This window comes from Mirounga angustirostris, unplaced genomic scaffold, assembly GCF_029215605.1.
Source record: "Mirounga angustirostris isolate CCGP_5_RB_7025 unplaced genomic scaffold, mMirAng1.0.hap1 SCAF_3, whole genome shotgun sequence".
In the NCBI taxonomy this organism is placed as follows: Eukaryota; Metazoa; Chordata; class Mammalia; order Carnivora; family Phocidae; genus Mirounga; species Mirounga angustirostris.
The window spans coordinates 28,902,722-28,924,140 of NW_026991711.1; the positions used below are offsets into that span (position 1 = coordinate 28,902,722).

Below are 21,419 nucleotides of genomic sequence, written 5' to 3' on the forward strand. Positions count from 1 at the left end.
TCAACCAACAGAGCCACCCAGGCACCCCAAAGACAGCCTTTGTCTTTACGTGTCCCTACATGGGGGAAGGAGAGAAAGAGAGAAATGCAGATAGAATAAGAAATAAAAGTAGGGATAGAGACAGATCTTCCTCTTCTTACAAGGCCACGGTCCAATTGGATTATGGTCCCACTTTCATGAGCTCATTTAACCTTAATTACTTCCTAGAGACCCTATTTCCAGATACAGGCACATTGAGGGATCAGGCTTTAACATAAAAATTTTGGGGAGACATGATTCAGTCCATAGCGAGAATAAAAATAAATCATATCCCCCAAAGTTACTGTATCTGGAAAGACTAGGTTATGCTATGGTAACACCTCTTAGTCACTTGTAACAATAAAGGTTTAGTTTTCTTTCAGGCTATTTGCCTTATCAGGCTCAAAGCTCTGCTCTATGTTGCTTTACTTATATGTTCCATCTTACACATTACTGGTCACCATGGCAGAGGGAAAGAGAGCTCTCAGCAACCTTAAACAGACAATGAAAGGCTCCCAGCCAAGAAGGAACCACATTACTTCTACTTGCATTTCATTTATTAAACTAGACCCAAAGTCCCACCACAGACAGTAGAGCAAGGCAGAGCAGGCCAATCATGTGCTCAGGAGGGAGGAAACTGACATCATATTAAACAGTATTCATGGATACTGTTATGAGTTGAATTGTGCTCCCCGCCCCATTCATGTGTTGAAGTCCCAACCCTGTTATGTCAGAATGTGATCTTCTTTAGAAATAAGGTCATCACATCTTAATTAATTAAGCAAGATAAGGTCATACTGAAGTAGGGTGGGTCTTTAATCCACGACTGCCATCCTTATAAAAAGGGGAAATTAGAAAAAAAGGAAAATAAAATAAAAAGGGAAAATTAGAACACAGACATGCCCACAGAGAGAATGTCATGTAAAAATGAAGGTAGAGATCTGAGTGATGTTTCTACAAGCAAGGAACTCCAAGGAATGCCAGAAAACCACCAGCTATGAGCAAAGCCTGGAAGAGATTCTTCCTCACAGACTTCAGAAGTAACCAACTCAGTGACACCTTGATCTCAGACTTCTAGCCAGTCTCAACTTTTTACCTTTAGCATCTGTCACTGTGCTTGAGCCACAGTTGGTGTTAAATAAAGGCTTGTAAAATAAATTCCTGAGAGAAAAAAAGAGAAAAAAAAGAAAAGAAAAAAATTGGTTGATATAGATTAGTAGTGATTCAGAATTTGAAAGTCAAGGGGGTTATGAGGAGGCTGGGGCGACAAGAAAAGCATCATGAGTGAGATGAAAGTTGACACTTGGTCATAATGAATATAAGAAGTAAAAATCACAGATCAGAGAGTTGAGGATGATGAGATATGGGGAAATGAAGCCATATCTTAAATAACACTTGTAATAAATGATTCAGTGGCTAAAACAATGACTGGGAGTGTTGAGTGTGTAAAGGAGGTGTCAGATGCTTTACCTAAAAAGGGTAAAGCAACTCGGCAAGACTGCAGCCAGCTGCTGAGGACTCTATGGCCAACTGCAGGATGCCTTTGTGGGAGAGGCATCCTCCAAATGCAATTATTTATAGGGCTTGAGTAAATAACATGGAAACAAGGGTCTGGCTTTCGGTTCTTTTTTTTTTTTTTTTTTAAGATTTTATTTATTTATTTGAGAGAGAGAGACAGAGAGCACAAGCAAGGGGAGTGGCAGGCAGAGGGAGAGGGGGAAGCAGGCTCCCTGCCAAGCAGGAAGTCCATGTGGGGAGCCCAATCCCAAGACCCCGGGATCATGACCTGAGTCAAAGACAGATGTTTAACAGACTGAGCCACCCAGGCACCCCTGGCTTTTAATTCTTACTGGAGGATCTCACCTTGGAAGTCAGGGCAAAAAGGAATATGGTCTGTCAGGCAGCTTAAAGACAAAAGCAGTCAGGATCTCAGAGCGGGCTTCCCTGTTCTGTTACTGTGGCAAAGCCCACAACTTCTTTGTGTTTGTGGTGCCTGTTACAATATTCCCGGAGATAATGTTTCCTTTATTTATTCTCTAGCATTCAACAAACATTTGTGAAGTACCACTAAGCCTTAGGTGGAACTAAAATATTCTTTTAAAAATTACCTAATTTAAAACGATCACCCAATTTGCAACATTTTAAAATATTTAAAACTGTAACTTGCTGTGTCACAATGCCAGAGGCTAACCCACAATAAGAACACCTAGAAGAGAAATTACTGTAGAAATAGAAGAGTTGGGCTCCGTAGTTCCATTGATAAAGTGGCTTATTAATAGTACAGTGGTGGGGTGTTGGCTGGCTCAGTTGGCAGAGCATGTGACTCTTGATCTCAGGGTTGTGAGTTCAAGCCCCACTTTCGGTGTGGAGCCTACTTAGAAAAAAAAAGAAAAGAAAAGAAAAGAAAAAATAGTACAGTGGCTGGCACCTCAAGGGTAGTCAGCCAAGCGGTTGTTGAATGAATAAAAGCAGGCAGGGATTCATAGCTGAGTATAAGGCTTTTAGACCAATGCCTGCCACGTTAAAAAAAAAAAAACTTCAAATATTTGTGGAATAATACATAACTTCATTAATTCATTCATTCATGCATTCATTCATTCATTCATTCTGCAATCACTTATATTGTGATTTACAACAAATTTGATGTGTAGATTCAGCACTAAAACCTCATCTGCTACTCCAGAGGCCAAGATTTGGTTCTAAGCCAATGCAGTGTAACTTTCCTACTGGAAGGAAGTCTCCACGAGACAGAACTTTGCCTGAGTTAGTTGTTCCTTAATGTTTTTAGTAGAAATACATTATACAAATTCATGTTAACTTCCAGTAGTCTATTTAAAAAAAAAACTTGCAAGAAAAACTTTGGCTATAGTAACAAGCATCTTTCATGCCACCATCCTGAGACATTTTAGCTCAGAATTCCCAGCCTATGAGAAAATTGTTCCATGCTTGACGTCCATGAAGCTGGGCCAGCTCCTATGATTATTTTTTTTTAATCCAACTTTTATGAGTTTCCTCAGTGTTAACCACAATCCAAGTGGGGGAGTATAAATTTAAAACAAACAACAACAAAAAAGATTGTGTTTCAGGAATGAAAGATAAACGTAATCTGAAATCAATATTTATGAAGTTGTGATTAATTGACTGATGGCCAAATGATTACAAAACGTCTGTCTGAAACATCTACTCAAATTTATTAGCTTTGACCAAAAAAATTAAAAAACAATCTGAACTGGGTCAATGAAAGAATAATGCATGCCTAATCAATTTTTAATAGCACTTAAGATTTTATATTTTTTTAAACTTGCTTTTAAATAATTTATCATAAAAATGAATCTGATTTAAACAAGGGGTAAAAGGTGTTCCATAGCTATTTGATGGTTTTCTTAGCAAAGAAATTCAATTATGACTGACTTTTTATTACTGAACTCCTTTATTAATAATAATACATCTTGCATTTACACAAAGGCATCGGGCCAACAATCTCAGAGAATCCAAGTAAGATCTAGGATTTAGCTCCAAATCTACCATTTTCCGGTGGTTTACCTTCTCTAGGTCTCAATGTCTTCATCTGTGACAGGAGAGACCTGCATAAAAACCCCTAAGATTCTTTCTAGTTCTAAAAGTTTATAGTTCTAAGAATTTAGGGGGGTTTAACCCATTCCAGGTGCTACATTTGATGGTACCCCTCAGGTCACAGGACTCTCCATAAGGCTACTAAGAAGCCAAGACACAGATTAAGCACAAAGTCAATGAGCCATATAATCTTTGTTTTCCTATTAGAGTAATAGCAACATTATTTAACAATTTTGGCCAAATGACATCTGTTTAGAACGTGATTTGTCAACAAAAAGAAATGCTGTTCATAGAGCAGAGGGAAAGGATAGTTCCTGGCTTTAAACCATTTGTTGTTGTTGTTGTTTTTTTTAAGATTTTATTTATTTGACAGAGAGAGACACAGCGAGAGAGGGAACACAAGCAGAGGGAGTGAGAGAGGGAGAAGCAGGCTTCCCGCTGAGCAGGGAGCCCGATGCGGGGCTCGATCCCAGGACCCTGGGATCATGACCTGAGCCGAAGGCAGACGCTTAACCGACTGAGCCACCCAGGTGCCCCAAACCATTTGTATTATTAAAAGTGACGCCTGGGAATTGGCCTGGAATCAGTTTGGACCTAGAGATAGTCCTCATCAGCCCATATTGCTAACAATATTATTTAGATGTGTGTGTGTGTGTGTGTGTGCACGCCTATTCACAAGCATTAGTAAACAAAGCAAGTATATTATGGTATGATCCTATTTGTGCTTATGCACAAATATATGAATTAAACTGTTTGTAAGGATATGCTTTAGAATTTAATAGTGATTATCACACAGGATAGGAAGGTGAGGCATAAGTACAGAGGAACTTTTGCTTATTACTTTATATATTTATAAATGGCTTAATTTTCTTAAGACAAGCCTTATTATTTTTATAATTAGCAAAAAAGTAACACAGCCTTCCATTTTGCAGTGAAAAACAAGTAAAGGCAATGTTTAAAACAGCCTGAGTCTGTAGCTAAAGAAAATATTATCTTTTGTGGAATAGTCACCTAGTACCAGATACTAGAGATAAATCAGACACAATCTCTGACCTCAAAAAACAGTCTGTTGTGGGGGCAAACACATAAACAACCAACTATAATACAATGTGATCAGCACAGAAATAACTATATGGACAAACTACAACAACAGCACTAAGGAGCTGTGACAATGATAGTGAATGTGGAAAGAGAGGCTGGGAATACTCTAGATTTTAACATTCTACTTAAAATGTAGGTTACAATTTTTTAAACTCACTTTGTGACTGTTAACACCAATCACCAAGGTGATTAACAAGAAATGAATCTTCTCCATTAACAACGGAAAAGAATTTTTAAAAAAACTGTCTTCAACATGTCTCCCTGTTGCACTGTTTCCAGGGATGGCTGTGAGAGGCAGAACATTCTCAGTTCTACATCCCACTCAGAGGGTGGCAATGACAGGTCCTAACATACCATCTTAGATATCAGTGAGGTAAAAACAGAGAGTGGACAAGGTGAGAGTAGGGAAGAACACTGCAGGATGGGGAAAAGGTGAAACTTGAATGGCAGTGGGTAATAAATGACCTGGAGATTTCTCATTCTGAAGTCTGAGATCTAGGGACAGGAAAGATACATTAGCAAAACATGTGAACTCCAAACCCCGTAAAAATATTATTTCAAATAGCCAGAAAATAACCAAACCAGGTGACTTTATGCCAGGCATTTTGAAAAAGTGGCCATTAACCAAACAAGCGACATGACTATTTTGCCTAATCCTCCAATTCCAAACAGATGATGGCCTCCAATTCCCAGGAAATGAAGTTTTGAGCTGTTTGGAAGAATTCTCACTGTTGTGTGTGAGCCGATTTTGAACTGGACTTGGGCTTCTTTAGGTGAATTACTGGCTGGTCCAGTCCCATTACTGTCTGTTTCTTTGAAACATGATAGTAAGCATGCATTGACCTCATTTAACACACACACGCGCACACACTTTACCAAGACTGAAGCTAAGAAGCAGAGAGGTTAAATAAATTGTCTGAAGCCAGGAGAGCTAGAAGTTGTGGGGGCAGGGAATGCTACCCTGCGGGTACAGGTCCAGAACCTCTTTCCTTTGACCACGTGCTTCTCGCGATCATACTCTTTTTCCGAAAGATTACCGAAAGTCGTTCCATTGGTTTTGTTTCTAAAACTCCCTGCTCACAACTTGTGTTTGTTTGCATAAATTAATTACATTGGCTCTTTCTCACTTAAAGTTAGTTGCTGTTAAATTCCAAATCCGTTATATTCAAGATTCATGTAGGAACTTTTAGTTTTTCTTTTTCACTGGTAGGAAATGCTGACTTAGAACCTCACACACTGTCCTTCGAGTTCTACAGCACAATGATACATGTCTTACCCAACACGCACCTGAAATGAAGGCTTTAAACGCTTGTGCAAGTGCTTTCCGGGAGTGTGGGCGACGGGCACGACCTGCAGCTTTCTCACCGGTGGGTGTAAATCAGAGTCCGTGGCTCGGACCCTTAAGTCTCTGTTAGAAACCACAGAAGGGCCAACGAAAAGAATGTCTTCAGGGAAAGTTGCGATAGAATGTAACCTGCCTCGGAAACAGATCAAAGACCATCACTGTTGCTTTTAAGTGACATTACATCATTTCAGAATGGAAAAAGACCTGAGAGCGGCAGAAAGTTGTTTTGAAAAATTAAAATGCATAGATAGCATCTTTTCTCTTCCTGTTTTGACAGCGCCATGTGTTTGCAGACTGTGTAGGGTTTAATTTTTAGGCGGAAATATCCCCTCCACCCTCTGGGAAAGACTAAGGCATTTAAAATCACCTTCCCCATCTTCCTCTCGGCCCCGCACTTTTTCATTTAAACTTTCAGGATCCCCCATCGATGCCTGTAGTATACTGCCTTCCTTCTTAAGAATATTGCAGCTCCCCAACACGGGAATTTTTTTTTTTTTTTTTTAATGAAAGGAAGGAGGGAGAGAGGGAGGGAGGAAGGAAGGAAAAAAAGTCGTGGCGACCGCGCGTTTCGAAAGCGCGTTTTCGTTTCCTCTCCCGGCGGGCTGTGGCCCTGCCGGGCTGCCGTAGCCGGCCTCGCGCGGCCCCAGACGCGGCGAGGAGCCGCCGTCGGCGGGACTTCCGTGTTGGCGGGATTCTGAACGCTGCCATGGCTCAGACCGTGCAGAACGTTACATTGTCGCTCACTCTGCCCATCACGTGCCACATTTGCTTGGGGAAGGTAATGGGTGATTCTGGGCACTTCTACGAAACAGGGTCGGGTATGAGGTGGCCCTCCGGAGCCGAGGGCGGTCTCCGTGTGTGGCGGGGACGGGGCGTGAGGCGCCGAGATGGGTGCAGACGCTAACCCGCGTTCTCCTCTGGCAATGGGAGGCCGCGTCCTGGGGGACGGGATCGCGTCGTGATTACTGGGTTCATCTGTGTGCCTTTTGGAGGAGGGTGACAGCGGCCTGGGGTCTGAAGGGAGGGCGGCCAGGCGGTTCTGCCTCCGCCGGCGGCCTCACCCGGCCGACTCCGGCGTCGAAGGAGGCCTCGTCAGAAAGGAATCCCAACAGTGTTTTACGCCCCTGTGCCACCCGTGTGGCGTGTGGTGAAGCCCATTGGAGCACGTTTCCTGGGAGCCTTGCCTAAGAGTCCTTCGTCCCCTGCACAAGTTTAGTGTTTCTGTCCTTGGGCCTGCCTGCAGTGCTAGTTGGGGAGAGTCTTTTCCATTTCCAGCCTCCTTTCCTTTGCTTAACCCAGCCGTGTCCTTTGCTCTGGGTTCAAAATTGGCAAAGTAGATAGTACCCGCCCTTAAGTGATGTTTAAAAATGAAAGGCATGGTCTTTTATTCCAGGAACGGATCGGCGAGGAGATAGAATACCCTCTCTTTGTGTCGCAAAAGGTGCCTAATGTGTTTGTGAAATGAGGTAGGAGAGAGTAGTTCTGAATTAGAAACGGAATTTTGAAGGTTCTAAAGCATTTGTCTGCTCTTTCGTTTCCGTTTGTGCCTCCCATTCGGTGTTTAAAAGAGCATTTCTTTAACGCGTAGATCAAGAAGAGGAGAAGATACTATGCAGGAACAATCAGATTTTTCTCCACCCTGAATTGTTTTTACGTTTGTGGTGTGTCTGTATTTACCCTGAAATGCAGACTGGAACTACAGCCGCATATTTAGAATTGAGACATACAGACTTCAGAGAGCAAACATTTGAGTGCCAGCCAACACGATCATTTGCCTTAGGTGTTTGGGGTTCTGTGTGAATTTACTGAGTTCGAGGAAGTAGGAAGTCAGGCTTGGAAGCAACTGATAACTTGATATCCCTCAGAATGAAATGCCAAGGAAATAGCAAATGTGCTGTGAGAGTATATAGGGGATGGCTTGATCAATTCTGACTGGAGAGATCAAGGATGGCTGCACGGAGGGCGGTATTTGAGCTGGCATTTGCTGCCACTGCCTACTTACATAGCTGGGAGGAGGAGATGTTTGTGTTTGCTCTTCTACTTGGTTTCTGACATGAAGTTCCCACAAGTATATGTTAAATTCTGAGTGAATATACCCCCAGCAATAGCATTAAAAGCTGATAAAGATACCTTGGGAAATAATTTCCACTTGGTCTTAGTTGTATGCATTATATCTGTTTCCATTAGTTAATAGGCCCTTTTGCAGTTGTGTTGAAAATGTGTTCTGCCTGGTTGATTTTCCATACCTGTGCTTTCTGTGTGTAACAAAAATGATTCTAGTAGAGGGTAGTGCTTTGAAGATTACAGAATGCTTTTGTATGTATTTAATTACTTCATTTACTTCTCTCACCAGTGCTGTGAGATAGGCTGGTTGTCCCATTTTTTTTTTAACGTAAGAGAACTAAGGCTTATAATCTCTGGTTTGAACCTCTGTCGTTATCATTTGTGTCTTCAGTAGATTAGGTCCTAAAAACTGACGTGAGCAGACACTCTTGGGGGTCTTCTTCCCTCCCTCCCTCACTTTCTCTCTCTCTTTTTTTCCTGTATTTGTTGGCTGTGTTCTAAAATGAAATCTGCTAATAAAAAATTAACGATTTGTAAACTGTCATCTTTTTCTACTAGGGAGGCATAAAGGTGTGGTGGTTGAAGGCCTGAGTTCTATGTTCAGACTGCATGAGTTCTAGCTTCTTCCGTTTACTAGTTATATGACCTCATACAAGTTACTTAACCTCTTTCAGAGCAGTTTCCTTATCTGTAAGATGGGAATAGTAGTAGTAGCAACATCCTTCCTTGCATTTTGGGATGATTAAATCAAGTAATTCATATGTAGTGCTTAGCATAAGGTCTGGGGCAGAATAATATTCAATAAATGTTTACTTTTAGTGTGGGTGCTGAGACAGGCCCTCCTATGAGCACACCAGCCTTTCAAGTAACTTGTGCTTTCCAGTGGCTTTCTGAGGCAGTGCACTTACTGAGGCAGTGCACTTGATGAAGATTTGCTTTCCCAATGGAGTGAGTTTGTTCTAGAAATTGCCACAGGACGTCCAGAGGTTTTAACTGGTTTCATATAACTGTTGCCTTTTGTATAGTTAAAGCAAATCTGATCTGCTTGGACCATTTACCCTCCCCACATACTGGTATTTGTGGGATACTGGAGATAGCATAACCTGGGGTAGTAGGTACCATGTTCCCATTGTTACTTCCACCTCCCGGACACAGCATCTCTGGCCAACTCTGAGATCTACCTTTAAGGTCCTTTTTGCCTAGCCCTCTCCCAGATAACCATTCTTTTGCCAACCTCATTATTTGTCCCCAAATCTCACCATCTGCAAGATCCTTTTCTTTTGCTTGTTCAACAGAATTAGGGGCCATTACCCCCTGAAAGGTCACTGTAAAAAAAAAAAAAAGCATATTACTTTAAAGGAGAAGGTTCGGGTAGGAGAGACCTTAAATCTAAATGGATAATGTAGATGCTGATTGGGATGGGGAAGAATGGAAAGGTAAAGAACTAGTGGAGGTAGCCTAAGTACCCACATTGTCAATACTTTGTTTTTTTGATACAAATGTACTTAAAATTGGACAGTTTAGACATTTTGCATTTTCTGCCTGTCTCTACCTCAGTCTTTTTTTTTTTTAAGATTTTATTTATTTGAGAGAGAGAGAATGAGAGAGAGAGAAAGCACATGAGAGGGGGGAGGGTCAGAGGGAGAAGCAGACTCCCTGCCAAGTGGGGAGCCTGATGCGGGACTCGATCCAGGGACTCCAGGATCATGACCTGAGCCGAAGGCAGTTGCTTAACCAACTGAGCCACCCAGGCGCCCGTTATTGAATCTTTTTTTTTTTTTTTTTTTAAAGATTTTATTTATTTGCGAGAGAGAGAATGAGAGACAGAGAGCATGAGAGGGAGGAGGGTCAGAGGGAGAAGCAGACTCCCTGCCGAGCAGGGAGCCCGATGCGGGACTCGATCCCGGGACTCCAGGATCATGACCTGAGCTGAAGGCAGTCGCTTAACCAACTGAGTCACCCAGGCACCCTGAATCTTTAAATATAAACTTTTTTTCATCTGGAAAGGAATCAAGCTTTATGTAGCTCTACGATATTAAGATTTGTACTTATGTAATGGCACGCTCTCTGGCTGAAATAATCTGAGATGAAATCAGCTTCCTTAGGGTGTGGGGTGTCTGTTTCTTGTAGAGTCCAGTAATAGGGTGGACTGTTTCCAGCTTAGAGTACTAGAGGAAGAATCCTTTGTTTTTTTTTTTCCCAGGGAGGACTTCTTGCCTTGCTTTCCACCCATATTGTTGATTAAAAATGTTGACAAGGTAAGGCTAGGTACAAAGCTTTATGCAACTTAGAGTCCTCATTCTAGGTTGACTAAATTCATTCATCAGTGTTCATCAGAGGCTGTTGATTGGCCAGCATGTTATCAGCCGCAGTATACTGAGCCCACATTTGAGTCCTGATTGCCTCTCAGTTCCCAAGAGTGGATTTAAGAACCAGCCTTGTACATAACTATCACAAGTAATTTGCTTTGAAAAAAGCCATATGGACTACCATTTTTCTCTTTTCCAAATTAAGTTTAAAGAATGCAGACACTTCAAAAAATGTATAATAATATTGTGGGTTTTTTTAACATACTTAGAGCATAACAAAAAATTCACTGAAAAAAAGTGTTGTTATATCCTAATAATTTTAAGGTTGGTATGTAATAGCTAGCATATGTACTAAACAAATAAGATTCCTGAAAGCATTCTAAGTAGGGATAAAGGTAGGGGAGGCAAAAATGTATTACTTTTCCTTTTACCTGGACAGAAATGGGGACCCGGACCAATAGGCATTAAGCAACTTAGTTCTCAGGATAACACAGTTTTAAAGTTCTAGGACTGAAATTTTGGTCCAGAGCCAAAGATTTCTTGAAACATAACAAGAACAATCCAGAAATTTTAATTTTGAAAAGTTTCCAAATTCCCAAAGTTGGTGATGGTAGGGGAGCTATTAGCATCATTTCTATACCTCAGGCTTCTTTTTCAGTCTTTCTAGGTCTTGTCTCATGAAGCCCATAAAATGTTGACATAGGTGCAAGAAAGAATATTCTTTGAAGAAAGATTAGCTCTAGTCTCTAACAAAGGTGATAAGAGACAGAGGAGTTGACTTTAAGTGTGATTGCCAGGCCTGTTGGTTGTCTTTCCCTCCCATCACCTCCATCAATGCCCCTTTTCTGTAGCCCCTACTGATCCCAAAGTCTTGATCCTAATCTTTTGCTTCTTTCAGGCATGTGCCCTCTATTTCTTACTCTCAGACTATTGTTTACTAACTCTGCCCTAAGGAAGAAAAATCTATTTCTTAGTTGAAAGAGCACTCAATTTGCAGCTGAGTCACATTGAATGATGGTTAAATACTGGTTCTGCCACTTATAACCTGTATTATTATTTCCTTGAGTCTCAGTTTCCACAGCTGAAAATGAATTTGATACTACCAGGGCCATTAGGTTATTTGGGAAATTCATGTGAATATCCTAGACCAGTGGTTCTCAAAGGGGTGGGATGGATTTCATCCCCCAGGGATATTTGGCAATGCCTAGAGATGTTTCTGATTGTCTCCAGGGGTGTGCTAGTTATGTCTAGTGGGTAGAGCCCAGGGATGCTGCTAGCTAAACATTCTACAATATACAGGAGAGCTCCCTACAACAAAAAGTTCCTCAGTCCAAAATACCAGTAGTCCTGCATCAGGCTCCCTGCTCAGCGGGAAGCCTGCTTCTCCCTCTCCCACTGCCCTTGTTTGTGTTCCCTCTCTTGCTGTATCTCTCTCTGTCAAATAAATAAGTAAATAAATAAAATCTTTAAAAAAAACCAAACATCTTCAAATAAAAGAAATGAAAACTATGCAGTAGAATTACAGATTTAGGGTTAATCTTTCTGCACCTAGGACTGTCCCCCTCAGGCCCATTCCAGTGATAAGAGCCCACTTTTTATACCTTGCTCTCTCTTATCTCCTCTTCCTCCCCAGCCTCAGGGTGTATTACCCTAGAATATCATTTTGACATGCTTACTCCAGATGAGTTTGGCATTGTACATGTCACTTGCTGTTGTCGTCTTGCATTTTTATTTTGTAAGAATACTGTTTTATTGCCACAGATCTCATTTGAGAGTAAATTGGATATAAAGCCTAATAACAGGCAACTTATGACTATTTCCATATCTCAGTAAGATTATATTAAGGAAAATTATGTGCGTGTTTAGGTATTGTATATACCAGGATCTGGGTAGAGGAAGAGGGGTGGACAGGAATTGAGGGAGGGCTACATTCTTTGTATTTTGCTCCTGTAGATTACAGTCAAATAAATAACAAGTTGTTTGTTTTAGTAGTTATTTATTTATAGATCTCGCTTCTCCTAAGCCAAATTTAAACCATTGTTTAGAAATCATCATCTGATAAGTACTTGCTCCAAAGAAATGAATTAGTCAACTCTTTCAAAACTCCCAACACAATGACAGTGACAATACCATGTATCAAACAGTGAAAATGATTCTCCTGTGGGTGGCATTGCCAATGGTCTTAGCAGAGAGAGCTAAGTAGTCTGCCTGTGATTGTTCTTCTAAAGAATTTGGCATATTAAATGGGAAGGTTAAACTTTTGCTTTTACACAGTTTGTTAGTGGCCATTGACCTTTTGCTTCTTGAGACACTTTTAGGAACATGATTTCAGCCTTTTTTTAATACATCAGAATTCAGTTTTATTAATCTTAGAGTGTGCAAGGCATTATATCAGGTGCTGTAGGTGGATACAAAGATGAGTATGCCCATCCCCTGACCTTAAGGAGGCTGAAATCTAATTGGGAAGCAGGATGTAAACAACTTTCTAAGTACAGTGCAGAAGGAAATGAACATTAAATCAATGCATAAGGAGTACCCTTATGAAAATCAGACAAAGACCCAGTTAATTTTAAAAAGGATTAATGAAGGCCTTGCAGAAGAGAGAGGTAGCATTTGATTTTCGTCTTAAAAGGTGGAAGGGACTCTATTTTGATTGGGGAAGCTGGAGACCAGCAGGTTATATCAAACTAAGAAATGAGAGCACAATCTGTCTTTGGCTCAGGTCATGATCCCAGGGTCCTGCTTCAGGCTCCTTGCTCAGCGGGGAGCCTGCTTCTCCCTCTCCCTCTGCCCCGCCCCCTGCTTTTGTGCGCGTGCGCAGTCACGCGCTCACGCACGCGCGCTCTCTCACTCGGACAAGTAAGTAAAAAATCTTTTAAAAAAAAAAAAAGGTGGGGCGCCTGGGTGGCTCAGTCGGTTAAGCGACTGCCTTCGGCTCAGGTCATGATCCTGGAGTCCCGGGATCGAGTCCCGCATCGGGCTCCCTGCGGAGCAGGGAGCCTGCTTCTCCCTCTGACCCTCCCCCCTCTCATGTGCTCTCTGTCTCAGATAAATAAATAAAATCTTTAAAAAAAAAAAAAAAGGTGGACAGAAGTGAGTATTTGGAAGCCAGGAAGCTTGGGTGGGAGGAGGTCATTGCAATAGGTCCTTGGGTAAAAGAATGAGAGCCTGAACTCATTATTGAGGTGAAGATGGAAAAGAAGGGATAGATGATAGGTAAAAGTAAAACAAAGCAAAAAACATTTTAAGGTAGATTTGCCAAATTTTGACAATTCTAGGATATAATTTTTTCACACTATAACTTTTTTGAAACCTGGCTGTATCAAGTGATGGCATCTTACAGTTGTAATTAGCAGCATTTTTCATACTTTTTTCTTAGTGGTACAGAAAATATTGGTGCATCTTAAAATCTCTGGCCACTTAGACTTGATATATGATACCAGGATTTGATGACCAACTGGATGGTGAGACTAAGTGAAAAGGGTGAGACAGACAGCTCTGAGTACTTTACTTCAAGTAATGAGGTGGTGGTGCCATTAACTTAGATAAGAAGGAGTGCAGGAGGAGGAGCAAATGTGTGGAGGAGGCCAAGTTTGGGTTTGGACATGTTATGATTGAGGCAGCTACAAGATCTTACATGGAGTTGGCTCCGAGGCACAGATACAGTAATACTGTTAACCTTTTCTTTTCTTTCTCTTTTTTTCTTTTTTTGAGGGATTGCTATCTGGAACCCTCTGTGTTTATCTTTACATTATTATATCTTAATGCCTGGATGAAAAGTATAATAAGTTAAGCCATTATCTTCAGAGACAGAAACCTATGCTCATTGTAACTAAAGGGCTTACCCAAGGTCAAACAGCTCAAATGGCAGAGCTGGAGTTAGCCCCAGGTTTGTCTCTCAAAACCTAAGCTCTGCCACTTACTGAGGTCCAGTTACAAGAGGATTCTCAGGAGTTGTCATAGAAAAGATGTTAACATCATGTGATACATGAGATTAAGAGAGAAAATGGAACTATGCCAGATAAGATGGCCCAGGAAAAAAAAAATTAAAGAAAGCAGCTGTACCACCTCTGGTATTTTGAATATAAGCATCTCACTCTGATCCTCTTTTCATCATACCTACTCTCCAGCATTACTTCAGCCTTATCAAGACCAATTCGTTGACTCTATGAATATCACTTTTTCACCGTCATCATTACCATTCATATACTCATGTCCCTTGTTAACCATGGTCATTTATTATCATCGGTCCCTTGTCTCTCTCTTTCTTGGCACAAATCCAACTCTGGGTAAACCCATCTACTTATTTGCTTCCTGCCTGAAACTGAACAGGTAAAAATTGGTAAGAAAAATAAACACCTGTGTTAATTGGTTTTTGTTTATAGTAAAAATTACACATCTCAAATAGGAACTCAGCAATGTTTGGCAATCCTGCTATATGTAAATTACTAGTAAATTTACTTTCTCCCTTTTCAAAATACTGCTTTAATAAAAGAACTACGCAGCTGAGCTCAGTCAACCCTCAGAATCATGGGAAAGAATAATAAATTTTTGCTTTAAATGAGCAAAAAAAAAAAAAATACTGCTTTATTCTGTTTTCTCAAGTTGATATCCCTACCCACATCTCACTTTCGGCTGGTAACCTCACCTCATATTTAATGATTAAAATATAAGCAATTGGAATAGTTACAACATGAGTTCTCTCATTTTTCCATCAACACATCTTCTAACCCCTTTGCATTTGTTCTCACACCCTTGGCCTTCCCTTTTGTTACAATGAAAGACAGATCCTCAATCCCATAAAAGCCAAAACCTTTGCTTTGTGCTTTGGATTTCATTCCCTCTTGACTTCTTAGGGACTTTGCTGCCTATAGCTCTAATCCCTCCTCTTCTTCCTCCATCGTTAATATCCCCTCTTTACTGTATCATTCTCATTGGCATCTCTTACCATGGTCTTAATTCTTATGCTCACTCCTTCACAGCAAACCATGAAGGAATTGTCTATATTCTCTGTTGTCACTTAACCTTTCGCTGTCTCTCTCAATCTTCAGTCAAGTTTCCATTCTTACCATTTACTGAAGCAGCGCTTGTCAGTAACAGATCACAATGATTTCCATGTAATTTAATCCCATAGTCATTTCTCTTTCCCTATCAGGCTCATTCTTTTTCCTCTCCTCTCCTCTCTTCTCTCTTCTCCTCTCTTCTCCTCCCTCTACTTTCTCTGTTTTCTCTTAATCTTCTGATCTCTAGTGTAGAAGGACTCTAAAATGGTATTTTTATTATTATTAGAACAGGAAACTATTGAAAATGCTATAAAGTATTTTGAGTCCCACAGTAACATTACCTTGTGAATCAAGAGAAAGCCTAAGCATTTCCATGTTATTTTGGTTTTTATTTAAAAATTTTTGCTACTTGAAGAATATTAAGTTATTGTTCCCTCTGGCAGTTTGCCAATTAATGTTAAATACTGTCTTAATAGCAATTACTAATCCAGCGAGTTTTTATTGAGTACCTACTGTGTACTAGGCTGTCTTCTAGGCATCAGAAATTTAGGAATGAATGAAATGAGGGAAGTTCTTGTTCTCATGCAGCTTCCTTTCTAATAGGAGAGATAGACATTAAATGTGTAAACAAACATAACATCAGGTAGAAAACTAACGTAACTTCTTTCTTCTATTTTCTGTCTTTTAAAACAGCGACACACACTCAGAACACCTAAGTTAATCCTGACCGAGCCACCTAATTTCTTTACAATTTGGTTTCCTTATTTGTGAGGTATATTTAACTGTGTTTACCTCACAGGACTATTTAAAACAAAACAAAAACACAGAGAAAGTACATGTGAAAGCCCTTTGTAAAATATAAGACTATAGAAATGTAAAGTATTAGTATTTGTGCATATTGTATAAATGGAGTCAAATATATATATATTTTTAAAGATTTTATTTATTTATTTGAGAGAGAGAATGAGACAGAGAGCATGAGAGGGAGGAGGGTCAGAGGGAGAAGCAGACTCCCTGCTGAACAGGGAGCCCGATGCAGGACTCGATCCCGGGACTCCAGGATCATGACCTGAGCCGAAGGCAGTTGCTTAACCAACTGAGCCACCCAGGCGCCCGGAGTGAAATATTTTTATATTTAGTGCATGTTAGTATTTCTGTCAGCATTGTTTGCTGTTTAAATTATAAACCAGTGTTTTTATAAATCCTGAATAATTTCCTCTTAAAGCACCCACTCCACTGTACTCTAGAGAAACTGTTTGTTTGCTCTAAACTAAACTTATTGGGATTCTCCCAGTTATGACTATTGCCCTGTACTAAAAGTAGTGTTTCTTTTTTCAAAGGTACGCCAGCCTGTCATATGCATCAACAACCATGTATTTTGTTCAATTTGTATCGATTTGTGGTTGAAGAATAATAGCCAGTGTCCAGCTTGCAGAGTCCCCATCACGCCTGAAAATCCTTGCAAAGAGATTATTGGTAAGGGCCTATTTTATAAACACATAAAAACAGATTTGAAACAATCTCTAAATAGTGTATATTTGGAGAAAGACTAAAATAGACAATTTTCACTGATGTCATTTTGCCACTGTCATACTGGATGGATTGGTCATTTGTATAATCTGTAAGTGAACACAGTGGCACAAGCCACTATGAGAAATCTTAGAGGCTTGTGGAACTAACATTATGGTAAGAGGCTGTGCATGTGGACCAAAGTATTAATGGTTTAAAGCAGCAGGTGTTAAAGGTCAAAGAGGCCCATAGAGTTCAGGCAAGGAAGTTCAGCTGGGAATATCAAGAAAGGCTTCATAAAGCACGTGGCCTTAAGAGATTTAAGAATGGATAAAATTTCAACTGGTAAAGATTAGGGAGGGCATTTCATACAGAGAGAATAGCATGAACTAAGGATTAGAAGTAGGAAAACACAAAGCATGTTGTTAGAAATGATCAGTAGTTAAGTTTGGTCTGACTACTGAAATAAGACTGAAAGTATAAATTGAGACTTTAGTGCAGAGAATCTTGAGTAATAAACTAATTCAGGGACTTGCTCTGTGGGTGAAAAGAATAGAGTAAGCTGATGGTTTTGAACAAGGGAGTGGCAAGATCCAAAATGTGCTTGAGGAATGATATGTGAGTTGGGTTGAAGGGGAGAGACACAATGTGAGTATGTCAGGTAGGAGGCTCTAGCCCAGTTAAGGGGGAATGTGAGTCTGGTTTAAGGATAAAAAAGAACATTCAGTGCAATACCAGTGTGGGTAAAAGGGAGATAAAACTTGAACTAGAAGATCCTTGAAAAATTAAACATTTAAAGAGCGTTTTTAGTGTTTGGATTTTATTCTGCTCATATTAAGTTATCATTCTTAGATTGCAGAAATTAAAATGATTTTTACTTGTTTCTTGCTTTACGAAAAATTGAAAGTGAATCTATCATTGGCTACGTAGAGAAAACACTTTTCAGAAAATGTAAGAAGTCATTGTAATAATCCCAACTTAGGGAAAATGGACTTAGTAAGATTTTTACAGTGGAAATGGACAGGAAGATAAATACCAGAACAAAAGAAGAACTAGTAGGACTTTGGAACTAAGAAATCCAAAGGAGGAATCAGAGATTATTCCAAGGTTTCTTTCTTGGTACTTGGGTGAAATCTGGTAGAGGAATATTTTTCTCTTGTGAACTTTGATGATTAAAATAATTTGAATGTTTTCCCCAGCTTCTCTTCACATACCTTCTCCTGCCTTCATATCTAAGTGATATTTCATAAATTCACTCAAGTAAAATAGTTCACTCATCCTTGTATTTGGATAGAATGTCCTGAAAAAGAACATCTGTAAAATGCCTTTGCTGTCATGATACTAAGAAGTACAAAGAAAGTAACCACAGCATAGTTGACGAGCTCTCAGGAAGAATTCATTTTGAGTGTATTTGTATCGCGTTACGGGCATACAGTTAATGCTGTGATTCATAATCCATCGTAACTGGGTTGTTAGATTCAGTTAAAAGATGCGTTAATCTTTTCATTTGTGTTACCAGTAACTAGGTATGTTTGAATATTTTGGTTATAATAATATATATATCATAATATGAACGCATATATAGAGATAGATAAACATATTAGATAATTATTTATGTGAAATTTAAATTGATAATATGGATGATGTATTCATTGGTTAAATATAAATATAAACATTAGTTTTATTACCACTTAACTGTTGTCTGGTATTCAAACTTTGCAGTAGTCCAAATGTGATAATTAACAAAATACAGCCTTTGCCTTCATTGAGTTTATTATAATAAGATACAAAGGTAAGTAAACACCCATGATATTTTACTGAAGGTATTATGGTGTTATTTGACACTTACCTTTTCTCCAGATTGAGATAGAGAAAAGGCCTAGGTGGAAGCCCCAAGTGTGTATATAAGGGAAAGGTAGAAATTAAGCTGGAGAAGTATATAAGACAATAAGAAAACCGTTTATCTTTGTTTTTATACTGCCTAAATCAGAATAAAAGTTAGATTTTTTTTTTCCCCTTGTAGGAGGAACAAGTGAAAGTGAACCTATGCTAAGCCATACAGTCAGGAAGCACCTTCGGAAAACTAGACTTGAGTTACTCCACAAAGAGTATGAGGTAAATAATAATTATAATTTAAAATGAGGACAACACTGAATTCAAGCTAAAACTGAGCTATCTCAGTCTCTGGACTTCTTAGAGTAAACATCCAATGAAATCTTATTTTAAATGCTATTTTAAAAATATCTTATTTGGGGGTGTCTGGGTGGCTCAGTCATTAGGCGTCTGCCTTCGGCTCAGGTCATGATCCCAGGACCCTGGGATCGAGCCCCGCATCAGGCTCCCTGCTCCGCGGGAAGCCTGCTTCTCCCTCTCCCTCTGCCACTCCCCCTGCTTGTGTTCCCTCTCTTGCTGTGTCTCTCTCTGTCAAATAAATAATTAAAATCTTAAAAAAAAATCTTATTTGAGGGGCGCCTGGCTGGCTCAGTAGAGTATGTGACGCTTGATCCACAGGGTCGGGAGTTCAAGCCCCATGTTAGGTATGGAGCCTATTTAATATCTTATTTGATAAATTTTTTTTCTTTTTCCCTTTTCTATTTCAAATAGAAGACAGGAACAAATATAAGCATTTTTTTTCCTTTTTTTAATTTCAAATTTGTCCTCAACAGACACATCATTTTGTAAGTATTTGCTCCTCAAGTTGGGAGAGAAAAGAAACCCTCTTGTGAAAGTCAGTCTTCCAGCCCCCACAGGGCATTATGAATGCTCTGGTAAACAGTGACTGTAACTTTCATTCCATTTTGTTTGTCTATAAATTCCCTGATAATTCTATGCCTGATTAGTTTTCGTAAAATAAATATACCTATGTCAACTACCAGCAAAGAGATTTTGGTGTGAAATATGCTTTTTTCTTTTTTTTTGCATGTTAACCAGTGAGGTTATTTTTGGTTTTATTTTTAATAAAAATTGTGTATATTTGGGGAACCTGGGGGGCTCAGTTGATTAAGTGTTTGACTTCATAGGCTCAGGGTCTTGGGATGGAGCCCCATGTAGGTCTCCCCGCTCAGTGGGGAGTCTGCTTTTCCTTCTCCCTCTGCCCCTCCTCCCCTCCTCCCCGCTCGTGCTCAAGCTCTTTCTCTGTCTCTATCTCAAATAATAAAATTTAAAAATTGTATATATTTATGTGCCCACAACATGATGTTTTGATATACATATCCATAGTGAATGATTGTGCTAACGAATGATTGTGCTAGCTAACTAACATAGCCATCTCCTCACGTACTTTTATTTTTGTGGTGAGAGTACCTGAAATCTACTCTGCTAGCAAATTCCAGTATTCAGTACAGTATTAACTATAGTCATCATGCTGTACATGAGAGCTCTAGACTTATTTATCCTACATAACTACAACATTGTACATATTGACCCATCTCCTTTCTCCCAACTCTACATTTCCCCTACCTCCCCACCCTGGGTAACCACTGTTTAACTCTCTGATTATATATATCCAGTTTTTTTAGATACCTCATATAAGTGAGATCATGCAGTAGTTTTCTTTCTTGGGAAGGTGATTTAATATGGTGATGGAAATTTTCCAAATTAGCTTCATGCTAATGGAATATGTATGTTTTGGGTGTTTTTTTTTTTTTTTTAAGGTTTTATTTATTTATTTGACCGAGAGAGAGAGAGTACGCATAAGCAGGGGAAGTGGGAGAGGGAGAAGCAGGCTCCCTGCTCATCAGGGAGCCCAATGCAGGGCTCAATCCTAGGACCTTGGGGTCATGACCCAAGCTGAAGGCAGATGCTTAAGGGACTGAGCCACCCAGGCACCCCTGGAATATGCACGGTTTTGAATAGTAACCATTAAACCCAGTTGTTATTTTATGTTGACTAAAGAGGGGATGTTATTAATCTCTTATTTTAACACAAAATATTTTTAAGTTAAAGTATAACATGGAAACTGCTTCAGTTGCCTCAAAAATATTTTGAAATAAAGTGGGGCATAAATAAATGACTGCATAAATGTTCATTCATATATGTTTTCCAATTCATATTTGTTTATTAATGTATTAATTCCAACAAAAAACTTACTTTCTTATTTTAAAACACAATTGAACTTGACATGTACTGTAATTTAAAGTAATAAATAGTACTGTCTGTTAACTCTAAAATGTATTCTTACATACTTAATATTTATCATACTTAGGTATTAATCAGATTAATCCTTTAAGAGTTCACTGGCATATTGAAATACTTGGAGTTTATTTTCTAACAACAGAATTTCTAACAATCTTAGTTTAAGATGAAATATCTATTATAGATTAATAAATGGTATCACAAAAAAGAGTTCTAGACCAAATGTTTAGTAATTGGATTTAAGACAGCAGTTCCAGATGGGGAAAACTAATACTTGAAATAGTCACAGTGGTAATTGAAGAACCAGAATATAGAAAAGTTAAAGTAAAACTAAAAATTAACCACACGTATTCTGAAGGAAAG

At 39.4% G+C, this 21,419-nt stretch overlaps 1 protein-coding gene across 1 annotated transcript in view; it reads left to right on the top strand.

The window, feature by feature from the left end:
- Window positions 1-6,660: 6,660 nt before the first annotated feature.
- Window positions 6,661-21,419, top strand: part of OBI1 (ORC ubiquitin ligase 1) — a 39,336-nt gene continuing 24,577 nt past the window's right edge. Inside the window, exons 1-3 of the mRNA XM_045869587.3 lie at window positions 6,661-6,815; window positions 16,754-16,889; window positions 18,946-19,037. Of these exons, the coding sequence (XP_045725543.1) occupies window positions 6,744-6,815; window positions 16,754-16,889; window positions 18,946-19,037 (300 nt within the window). The 5' untranslated portion in view covers window positions 6,661-6,743. The remainder of the gene's footprint in view (window positions 6,816-16,753; window positions 16,890-18,945; window positions 19,038-21,419) is intronic.